Source organism: Triticum urartu, chromosome 2A, assembly GCF_056163025.1.
Source record: "Triticum urartu cultivar PI428250 chromosome 2A, HENAU_Tu73, whole genome shotgun sequence".
Classification (NCBI taxonomy): Eukaryota; Viridiplantae; Streptophyta; class Magnoliopsida; order Poales; family Poaceae; genus Triticum; species Triticum urartu.
In genome coordinates this window covers 762503793-762515750 of record NC_141874.1, presented here as the reverse complement: position 1 = coordinate 762515750, position 11958 = coordinate 762503793, and the positions used below count along the sequence as shown (strand labels likewise).

The 11958-nt window shown below is 46.8% G+C and overlaps 1 protein-coding gene across 1 annotated transcript; it reads right to left on the bottom strand.

The window, feature by feature from the left end:
* Positions 1-679: 679 nt before the first annotated feature.
* LOC125528424 (NAC domain-containing protein 30-like) lies at positions 680-2619 on the bottom strand. Its single transcript, XM_048692907.2, has 4 exons — positions 2151-2619; positions 1828-2050; positions 1409-1719; positions 680-1302 (listed from the first exon to the last, which is right to left on the bottom strand). Exons 2-4 carry the CDS (start codon positions 2006-2008, stop codon positions 952-954), a joined length of 843 nt encoding a protein of 280 aa, XP_048548864.2. The 5' UTR covers positions 2009-2050; positions 2151-2619; the 3' UTR covers positions 680-951.
* Positions 2620-11958: the final 9339 nt, after the last annotated feature.

Below are 11958 nucleotides of genomic sequence, written 5' to 3'. Positions count from 1 at the left end.
TATAGATACGTTGGGGATGTATCAATGATGCCCCTGAAAATCCATGGCACTATCTCTTCATTGACAAGACGTGCCAATAGCAACGGCCTCGAGCTGTGTTAACACGGCATAATGACTATTGAAGGGACCTTTCAGATCTGCAGTACGTTGTGGCGTTTCGGGCGGTCAAAGTTGTCGGAACATGACAAAACCGGAGCCTCCATCCTAGCATGGGAAGACCTCGCCGTTATCAGGGCGCTGTACTTTGTACCCCACTCATCAATAAAGCACAAGCAGAACGTAGTGTTTTACCTCTTCGAGAGGGCCCAGACCATGGTAAACATCAATTCTCCTCTGTGTCCTGTTACCATCATGCCAATGCTACCAGCTCGGGGCCCCCTACCGAAATCTGCCGGATTTGACTCCATCACCATGGTGCCGTAGTTTGGTTCTGCTCGTATGCATATGCGGCGGTAGTCACCGACTTTAATTTAATGTATCTCCTTAGTGCTTGATTTAAATCACATGCTCTTACACCATGTATTGATCACTTTCGGCTAAAAAATTTCAGCCACCACTGTTCCCTTGATTCTATTTCTATGCTTTTGGTTGATTTTTTAGCTTCTCTTTTCTTTCGGTTATATATTTGTTTCCGTTTTCTTTTGTGTCTTCATTCAAAAATATTCATGAATGCGAAAAATGTTCGGGGATGTTACACCTAGGTTCCTTTATATTTACATGACCAACAAATGAAGGGGTCAGAAGCAAATGTACGTGACACGATGGAAGACCGCGCTAGTGGAAGCTCACATGCACCATGGCTGACGGACACCAATGGTTCATTTGCTACAACTTGCGCTGATGTACTTCTAGTGAACGTGGAAGACCAAGGGCCTCTCGTTCCACCTCACGGGGGAAGCTGAAGCTGCGAAGCGGCGCGGCACTAGCTGCTGAGTCGTCGAGCAGCAACGTTCACAGCAAGCTGTCCAGAAAGTTCCAGTCGATGCCGGTTGCGGCCTGTCCCTGCTGGACGACGTCATAGCCAGCGTCGCCGCAACCAGCAACGGCGGTGGTTGTCGGCGGGCTCTCGATGAGCTGCGGGATGTTGCTGAAGATGCTCTGCTTGCTATCCAGTGGGTCATAGGAGGAGTGCTGGGCACCCTGGCCGGGGAAGCCGAAGCCGCCGCCTTGGTCGTGCAGCAAGGACCGCGCGTCGTAGTAGTCACCAAGACCTGGAGCCGCGGAGTATGCGGGGAAGATGTAGGATGGCCTCTGGTTTGGGGTCGGCTTCTGGAACGCCCGGCACACCACCCAACCTTCCTCCTGATTCATCACAATGATCATAATCATCAACGCTAAATTCTCAACAAGAAATGGAACAAGAAGGAAAAGAAGCGGTGGAGATGGAGGATAAAGAGGAATTGCATACCTGTGTGGGCGCGTGCTCGCTTGTCTGGAGGCGGTACTCATGGATGATCCAGTCGGTTTTCCTACCGTTGGGTGCCCGCCCCCTGTAGAAGACGAGCGTCTTCCTCATGCCGATCACGCCACGGCTCCGCGACGACATCACCGGCTTGTCCCTGCCGGTGGCCTTCCAGAACCCGGCCGCCGTGGCGCGGTTGGTGCGCGTGCCGCTGGGGTACTTGCGGTCCTTGAAGCTGAAGAAGTACCACTCCGACGACGACTGGTCCTGCTGATCCGGCTGTCCTCCGCCTCCACCCCTGCCGCCGCCGCACCTCTCTGCGCCATCGACAATTGAAGCAACACCACTGTTAATTTAGTAACTTAAATCGATAGAACGCCATGCATATACAAATTCCAAGATCAGCTGCCAAAATTTGTTCGTACCTTGGAGGTCCCATGGCTCTATCCGGTAGAGATCCACCTCCGGGATGATGTCGAGGTCGATCTTCTGGGCGGCCACCTTCTGGGCCAAGTAGTACCCCACCAGCTCCTCCTCGGTTGGGTGGAACCTGAACCCCGGCGGAACGCACGACACCTCCTGATGCTGGTGGACCATTGCTAGCATCTATTTTCCTGGTACGTGGCTGGCAGCTAGCTCTCTTGTGAACTGAAATGAAGCACATAACATTTTCAACTTTTTACTACTGAGTACTGACAGAACCTAACTGTGTGAAGAGAGGAGAAACAATGGCGCGTGTGAACCATACAAGAAGAAGATCTTCATAGATAGCTAGAGATGTCGAGAAGCATCATGGCTGTTCGGTGCACTCGTGCAATATTGCAATGAGAGGTGGTGACCTCAGACACTTGACAGCAGAGCGGAGCACATGTATGTATGCGCACGCTCATATGAACTGCTATTTATATTGTAATCTAGCTCCAGCAGCCTATGTAGCCCACACCAAATCTGTATATCTATCTACTATAAGTGCAACACAATCATGTCCTGGATCTATTTTCTGAGGACAAAGTACACTTGTAATCTATGCTGATTGTAAGCACTTGGTCTGTAATCTACCTAGCTTGCAATGTAGAGTGGGAATGGAAGACGATAGAAGAGAAAGGGGGATGAAAAGGATCTCTAGTGCATGCTGCCTATAGCAGCTGTGAGAGTGAAGCTTTCAGGCGCATGAATGCACAGGCCAGCATGTTTCTTTGAGTGCACTTCATGATTAGTCTCCTCCTCCCTTTGGTGTGGCTCTCACACATCCACCCACCTCTCTCTCTCTCTCTCTCTCTCTCTCTCTCTCTCTCTCTCTCTCTCTCTCTCTCTCTCGCTCTCTCTGCAGTGTGGTACCAGTACGACCACATCTCTATTTCTGCCCCGGCTACTGGTACTGGACACATACCAACACTAGAGGTAGAGAGAGAAGATCAGGAAACTGGTCAATTTTGTGGTGGACTAGAGGACTGAACTGCAGGTATATGTGTATGTACAGTCTTGCACCTGTTGCACGGACGGATTTCAGGCTCACCTCAACGTGTACCAGCTTGGAATATGGTTTCGAACGTACATCAATTGATCGATCGAGCAAGAATATGGCTGCGGAGACGAATTTTAGCCTCAATTGAAACTGAATACTACGTACGTAGCGTACTATGATAGTACCGGCAGGATTATGGTGGTCACTTTTGCATTCAAGTGCATATTGTCCCCTTCTCTTCCGGTATAGACGTATAGTAACATATACTAGAGCTATCTAGCCATACATGGAAGTACTCCTTCTGCAAACTAATACTATAAGATAGTTCAGATCACTAAAGTTATGATTTAAACGATCTTATATTAGTTTACAGAGGGAGTACATACTAGCTAGCTGGTGGTACCACACTGCACTAAAAGTAGCGGGCTCATCGATCAGCCACAGCTCATGACTAGGTAGCGTGTACAGAACTCGCAGGATGCCATCGACCAAACAAATTTATTGACAAACAATGCATATGTATACAAATAGAACCATATCAATCACAGGGTGGGGACTCACCAAACCGAGGAGAAGATTAAAAAGAAGAGGTAATTAAGCAGCTGAGAAACGAGGTAGCTTGGAAGTTGTTTTTGTGATTGCAGTAGTTAGGGAGAGAATGAGATGAGGCGCTAGATCAATTGTGATTTGTGATTGCAGTAGTAGTGGTAAGAATGAGGTTGGTGACTTGGGAAGCTTGATTGGGGACCTATTTATATAACCCGGAAAGCATACGATTGGGACCTTGATTGGGACTCGATTTTTGCACTGACGGTGACCGGGCTAATCGATCTCTTGTGTACAAGTGAAAAGCCCTGGATTGCGCATGGGGATGGCTACTGGCTAGCTAGAGAAGGCAGATGGGTGGTGGTGGTAGTCGATTTGGTCGGCTAAGAAGAAGAAGGAGGACTAATTAGCAACCACCACCCCCACTCACAAATGCTACATGGAGTAGCATATTTCGGTTGTGTGTCGCTCTGCATCAGTCCCTCTCAGCTACTGATCAACTAGTTAGCTTTACCGCCGCCATTATATTGGTGTGCACGACTGACTTGCTATGTTCCCTGCTTGCAACACACGTTAGCCTAGGCCTAGGGCAAGTTCATGCCGGTCTGGATAGAGATATAATCAGGAATTGAGGATATACACATATCGATTGATTCCTTGTAGCAATTGTAGACACTTTCTGGTGGGCCCGACATGGGCAAGCGAATCATCCTCGGGAAGTGTTCCGCCAATCATCGCACCTCCATATTCCTGGTCTACTCGTATGCAGCACTAGCTAGTGTATGTATTTTAGATCAAGTAATATGCACGGTACTCCCTCCGGTCCTTTTTAGTTTGCATATAAGATTTGACCGAAGTCAAAGTATCTTTACTTTGACCAAACTTATAGAAAAGAGTATCAACATTCACAATATCAAATCAATATTTTTAAAATCATTATGAAATGTAGTTTCATAGTATATATAGTTGGTATTGTGAATGTTTATATTTCTTAATATAAATTTGGTCAAACTTGGTTGAGTTTGACTTGACAGAAATCTAATACGCGAAGTAAAAAGGACCGGAGGGAGTACTTACACACAGGACGGAGATGGAGTGGTCGCTGTCTGGCTTGGTGAATGGTGCGCCTTCTACTCAATCTGGCTGATAGGATTTTCACTTGGCAAGATTGCACACATGATGACATGCGCATGCCCAGCGCCCATTTCGATCTATTGATGAGGAAATGTCGCTGCATGCTTCGTATCTTATGCATACATTAGATGGATACATACAATATATGTCGCAAATTACGTACTCCCATCCAGTGACTTTAAAAGTTCCAGCCTATCAGATTAGTTAATCTCACAGCCGCCATCCATTCATAACTTATCCGATAGTAGTAGTGGATGGGAACCGCCCATTAAAAAAAACAGTGCGCTATTTCTGCACTAATAGCATGCTATAGCATAGGGGACAACACACGCTAATTTGGCAACGTAGCTCGATATGGTGCTATTCGTGAAATAGCATGCGAAAATGATACACTTGCGGACAATTTTTACGGAAAACTGGCTACGCACTGATGTGGCAGAATGAGAGGGGCGAGGTGGGATGCAGTTCAGGCAAAGTGAAAATTTGAGCGCCAATCAGCTGGCTCCCCCTCCGCGCGTAGGTATTTTCCGTGGGCTGGCCGTCCGTAAGTGTACCATCGTTGAATAGCATGCCATATGGCGCTAAAACGGTTTTTTTTCCAGTCCATCCGCCAAAAGACCCGAGTCTTACCTAGCCCAAATAGGCAAAATAGGTAATCCTCCACCCACCAAGCGGTTCCGGTCCCCAACTCTTCACTTCTCCATTCTTCAACCGACTAAGCGCTTCCAATCCGTCCCTAGCTCTCCACTTCTCCATTCTTCACCCAACCGACCTAGCCCAAATAAGTAAACCACCAGACAAAGAATAATAATGGATGAATAAATTAAAATCAATTTTGCACTTTGTCAGGCAACTGAAGTCACAATTTCAGTCGTTCCATTTTTCACACAGTTCTGGGACTAAAGACGGAAGCGCTGTCGTGAGCGCAGACAGGCATGGGAACACCATGAGGCCCCGACAGGAATGACCCGAAGTTGGGGACATTGCGACAATGGCGCCCTAGCTGTAAGGGACTCAGAGGTTGACTGTGCGGGTGCAAAGGCGGGGGGTGGGGGTGGGGGGTTTAGAGCGACTGTCTGGAGTGGTGGCAAGGCATGTGTCGGGGAGTCACGGCAACAGATGGTGGCAGCTGACGGCCTAGCCAGTGGTGGATCATCCAATGGAAGAAGAATCCGGTGGAATGAAGAAACACAACGGCCGTTGGATTTGAATCGGACATGAATTTTTTGTCCATGCACCTAACCAATTGGCGGTATCAATTACACTTGTGGGAAAAGGCGGCAACAAAATAAAGTAATTGCTTAGGTCAGATGGTTATTTACACTGCTCACAGTGGGGAGTAACATAAAGTAGTAACTTGCCGATGTTACTAGTCTATGTTACTACCTCCATAGTGGGTAGTAACATATAAGTGATATCATGAAAGAATTCATTTATTAGGCTATAGACTCATTATGCATTGAAATGTGTGATGTTACAGTAACTAGCTAAGTTACCACAAACCCCTCTCTCCTCATTAATTAGCTACCACATAAGCAATCTTGTATTGAAATGTGTGATGTTACTAGTTAAGTTACTCCCATTGTGACTAGTCTTAGCGCTAATAGAAACCCAACAGTGGCAGACAAGGGTGCAACGTACGTATCACAGCAAGCTAGTAGATACATATACAACTTGTAGCTGTGTGTATATTTCTCCACTGTGTAGCTTGCATCCTACGTTACGGCTGGATTAGGCTGGGCGGGTAGAATATACATATCATAGTTAACGCGGTTATAGTACACTACGCTGTACATGCTGATGGATGCAAGTTGTGAGACGTACACAACACTGAAAAGTTGTGCTGCGCCGTAATGGCAATGCTAATCAGTGATCAAGTACTAGCTGGCTAGTAGTTGCATGTTGATGTATATCAACGATAAGTTGGTCCCAGAATAAATCTCCCGAAAAAAATAGATAGATTATTGGTCCCTGATTATATATATTCCAGTGGGCGGCAATCGTAAGATAGATGTTAATATAATTCAGCAGATCAACACTCTATTCGCAGACTCATAACTCAGGTGTGTCCGTAGAGAGCAACACTGTATTCGCTAGGTACGGATCGGTGTCATGTGCACGTATACGTACACACGAATTACGTACGCAGACAGTAGCTACATGGACAGTGTCACTCAGAAGATAAATGTTCGTTGAATAGAGTGTACGTACGGGCTGTAGCTCTCTACGCATCTCCAGATCAGTGTGTACGTAGACGTACTACAAGTTGAAGTAGACCGAGAAAAAGATTCAGAAAAGCTTCGAGCCAAGCCCAGCGCAGGATGGTGGTATAGGAGGTGGACACGTTGCTAGCCTCTGTATCGATCGTGGGTCGTGGTCCGAGCTATGCATGCCGCAGCGATCTCGTGTATCAATGTGACAGTTGCTGGTCGATCTCGACTCACGACTACTCCCACCTTTTATAAGACTCGATTTAAAAATCTTTTCAATCAAGATGGTGAGTGATGGATTAAATTTCGTACTTTGCAAAGTTTCTAATTATTACGCTTGTTTTACTCAAAAGGTTATGTTTACTGATGCATTAATTGCAACGCTTGCATGCGTGACCATTAAATAACCAAGAACTTTCAACATGCATTGGTGATTTTTCTTTTGATTCATTCATGCGGTGATTTAATGCGCCTCAAAATCTAAACATGTGATGATAAATAGTACTCCCTCTATCTATGTGCATAAATCATCTTAGGTTGTACATCGTTACCTAGGCGAACGGAAAAACAAGATGACTTAATGTTTATTTGCTAATTAATAGCATTGCATGTAATGAACTGATCACTACATGTCATGTTTGATAATCTCAAGTCATTAAAAGCATGTACGTCCCACATCTCTTATTGGTGGATTACTTTATTTATGTCAAGAAAAATAAACGAAATGAGAGTTAATGTACCACGCCTAAGTGTTTTGGGATTATTTGATTTTCGTAAATTGACTTATATGCCTAGATGGAGGGAGTACAACTAATAAAACGAAAATGCAAATTTTTAAGATGAGCTGTATAAACTGAGTATATTTGTGGAGCCATTGATGAAGCCCTTCTCCAGCCCAAGGCTTCAAACTGCCATAAGAGTGAGTGAGAATGCGGATCCATAGAGACGGGTTGGGTTTCGTAAGTACTACGTCCGTCTCAAAATATTCAAAATATATGCTTTTGTACTTGAGTGGGAGGTAGTAGTACATACCATGAACCAGACAGGATACTAATGTCTTTTCTTCCATTCTTTCCAATCTATACTCCTACATTATACATAAATGTCCACGTGTTTATTTGAAAAATCATATCCAGTAATTTTAATTAAATAATAATGAATTTTGTGCGAAAAAGATTCAGATCTATTGCAAAAATTCATCCGAAGTACAGAACATCCCAAACATATTAAAACATATATCGAGGCCCTTAGACCACCAAACGATCACTACCGCCATCAGAATGAGTCGCCGACACGCCGCTCTCACCGCTTCTCTACTGGAACCGGCTTGAACTTCTTGATGACAGTTGGGAAGTTTTCATGCATGTACCTCTAAGAACCAGCGCCTTGGAGATACAATCTTCATTGTTTAACCACTAAATAGATCTGAAGTACCTGACACTAACTCACACACGTGTGACAAGAAACTCTAACCTCGGCGCCCCAAGGGGACATCATAAATATACATCGGAGTTCCCTCGACTCCGTCCGGAGAGACGAACTCGACGAGGATCAGAGCCTGGAAGACAATTCGAACAAGAAGAAGCATTGCCATCTGACCTAGCACTGCAACTGCGAGGCTGTAAACTCTAGCCAAAACTATTTGCCGGAGCAGAGGTACCGGGATTCCCCTCCTCGCTTTCGCCCGCCGGAGCCTCAGACAGAGAGGAGGCGCATCCACGTGCTCTTCGGTGAAGCCAAGATGGGAGAGTTCACCCTAGCCGCCGACGGGAAGGAGAGAAAAACGTTCTGGGCTAGTTTAGTTTATAATGACGATTATTTTGAGCTAGAGATAAGTCACACATGAGGTGTTGGTCCTAAAAAATACCCGCAAAAAAAGTGTTGATCCTAAAAAAATACTCATCACAAGCTATTCCATTGTTAGCATACAATAAAATAATGTAACTTTGTAAAAAAAACTGTAAGTTTTAGTAAATAACATGCCATAAACAAGTATATTTAAAATGATAGCTTGCATGTGTGTTGTTGCATTATTTGGTTCTCACATTATTCTGAAACGTACAGACTGTTTTTTCTGTTAAACCTAGGCATGGGTACCCCAGGCCTAGTGTCTGGGATGGGCACATGCCCCATTTTTAGGGAGAGCGCCCAGACAAACCCGGACGAGTGATATTTGTGATTATTTTTTCAGAGAAAAGTAGGTATAATGATTCTTAATGTAACATCGGGAATGATCTGTATACTATTTCAAATACAAATTAGGGTTTTATCTAGGCAGGTCGGGAGGTATCGCACATACGGAGATCCGATTTGCATTCCTTGGCAACAGCTTATTCATTTCATTGATGAATGATGTTGCATGCGAGATGAAACCTATGTGATCCTTGAACGACAACTGATATGCTTTATTGATATCTACCTTATTCTAAATTTGCATGCTCCAGATTAACAACGTAGAAACATCGGATGGGAAAGCGTCGTATGCACACTCTGTTCATGTCATTGATGCCTTCTCTCCCGGTTTCTAAGATAATGATGGAGGCTAAGAGCATCTCCAACAGGCGCGCGGTAGCACGACACGCTAAAAAATTGGCAGCGCCGAAATAGAGTTTAGCACGTGTAGAAGCGTGGTTGCTTTTCCAGGCGCTGTAAAATTTAGCGCGCCGTTTTAGAGCTTCACCAGGCACGGTAAAAGCCAGCGTATGCACCCAGCCGGCGCTTGGAAAAAAATATAAAAGAACACATACGGAGACATTCATAGTTCAAATTCATAGCATAGTTCAATCCCCAAACCACAAGCAACTACATGTGATGCTAAATAAAAATAGATAATACGATGCTAGGCTACTCCTCGTCCTCCTCAGTAGTGTAGTACGACGATGTAAACGCGTCGAGCCACCGAGGATCATTATCGTCCCAGGTCGACGTTGGGTTGTCCATCTGGGCTTCCGCAGTTCCTTCTGCGCACGCTTGTCTGCCTGACGCAAGGCTCGCTCCGCCCTCCTCTGCGCCCAGAACTCATTCTTGGTGGCAATATCCTGCAGGAAGCGCTTGCACCACACCGCCATGGCGTGCTCGTCCGCCTCGGTGATGAGCAGGCGGCGCTCCCGCTTCCGCTGGAGGCGGTGGTCCTCGTAGCTGATTAGTCGCGGGGGAGGCGCGAGATCCTATGCCGACTGGTGCGTCCGCACGTCAGAGAAATTCATCTGTGGCCGAGGCCATCCGAGGTGCCACGCTGCCACGTCGTACGCGCGGGCGGCCTCGTGGGTGGTGTCGAATGTTTCGAGCTCGAGTCATGTATCGCCGGAGTAGATCTCCGTGTAATACACGCCGGAGGGGTGGAGGCGGACGCCGCGGTAGCCCAAGCTACTCCGGGGGCGTGGCGTAGGGATGGCAGTTTTGCCCATGGGTATGGGTACCCACGGATAGCCTACCCGAAAATAGTGTGATGGCCTAGACTTCGAGAGATTTTCTACCCATGGATAATGGATATCCATACCCACAAAATGTATGGGTAGGGCATGGGTATGAAATTACGCTCATGGGTAACCCAATGGATACCCACGAAAGTTAATAAATGAAAATAACGCCTACGACACGTGGGGTCAACAACCAACTCCTATGGCCAAACCGTAAATTGTGTATTCCCTAGGCCCATAGGCACTTGCTCGCCAGTCCTCCTACGTCCTGTGTGTCTCCTCAAAATGATGAAATCTTAACTTGTCTTCACCAGACTCTATATCTTGATCCAGTGATCGCCGATTCCCACCACTGCCTCTCACTGCATCGGGTTTCCACTAACCGTTGCTCATACTCGATTGATTCTTCAAAGAGGCCACCCACGGAAGGAGGACGTGTCAATGCTATACTGCTTGCCCATCATCACTTGAATTTTAGGCTCATTTATCTACTTTTTAAAATTTTAAATGCTATACATTGTACCCATTGGATACTCATTTGGATATAGGATACGCAATGGGTATGGGCATGGGTATCAATTTATGCCCATAGGTATTGAAGTGGGTGTGTATAGAAGGTTTATGTGGGTATGGGTTTGGGCACAAGGCGCTTGTACCCACCCGTACCCTACCCATTGCCATCCACGGCCCGTGGCGGCATGGTGGGGCGCTGGAACCGACGGGCGGAGAAGGCGTGGCGGCGGCGGCGGGGCGCTTGAAGAGGCGGAGGGAGAAGGTGCGGCAGCGGCGGAGCGCTGGATGAGACGGGGGAGAAGGCACGGCGAGAGGGAAGTTTCTGGCGGTTGGCGGGCGCAGGCGCGCGACATTTAACCCAGCGCATTGGGCGTCGCGCGGCAAAAGTACCGCACACACAGGCCAATTTATTTGGCGCGCCTGGTGGAGCGTGCCGTGCGGCCTCTCGTGCACCAAACTGGCGGGTTTTCCAGCGCGCCGCAAATTTAGGGGGGCTGTTGGAGATGCTCTAATTGTATTGATCTTCTTCACCTTCCCAAAGTGCATACACCCAGCCATCCCTGTCAAGCAAGATAAACTGAATAATCCATTGCAAGGCACGACCACACATTCGATCCAACCAACATATACGTGTGCACCGTTTGATCAATATAGGCCAGTCACTCTCATATCCTGATTGATCCCCAAATGGCTTTTAATCGATTTTGCCTTTGTCTTTCTCTATAGAAGGAACGAACGAGCCGAAATTTTTATTATTGATAATTAATATTCCAGTAATTCTGAAACTAAGAAACACTAATGAGAAATTTGAAAAATAGGAAGGACGCTAGGAATAATAACGTCCAGGGCTGGACGCCAATACCAACAACGTCCAAAGCTGGACGCTCTTATAAACAGTGTCCACTATGTTTGGTTCGACCAGACCCTGTCCGGCTATCTCCGGCCTTCGACTTGTACCCTCATCAACTTCCGCAGGACCAAAGCTAGACTCCGCCACCTCTAGCCCGCCGAAAATGGCACTCTAGCAACGCACCACCCTCATTTCGCTCCTTGTTATCCCTCTTTGCCAATCCCCATCGTTGTGCCTCGCTCGCAATGGTGATCCACTAAACCCCCGTTGCTGCCGGGGCCATGGCTGTCCATCTCCGACAGCCATATCCTCCTCAGCAAGGACCGCCCCGACCTCTTCCCTGTTACGCTCGGAGCCATCTCTAGCAACACTAACTACTAACATGTCAGCGTGAGCCCTCTCTCAACCCTTTTCTCTCT

Coding starts and splice junctions, on each gene's coding strand:
- LOC125528424 (XM_048692907.2), bottom strand. CDS start 2,008: ATGCTAGCAATGGTCCACCAGCATCAGGAGGTGTCGTGCGTTCCGCCG. Junction 1,720..1,827: donor AGAGCCATGGGACCTCCAAG/GTACGAACAAAT, acceptor TCGATGGCGCAG/AGAGGTGCGGCGGCGGCAGG. Junction 1,303..1,408: donor GCGAGCACGCGCCCACACAG/GTATGCAATTCC, acceptor GTGATGAATCAG/GAGGAAGGTTGGGTGGTGTG.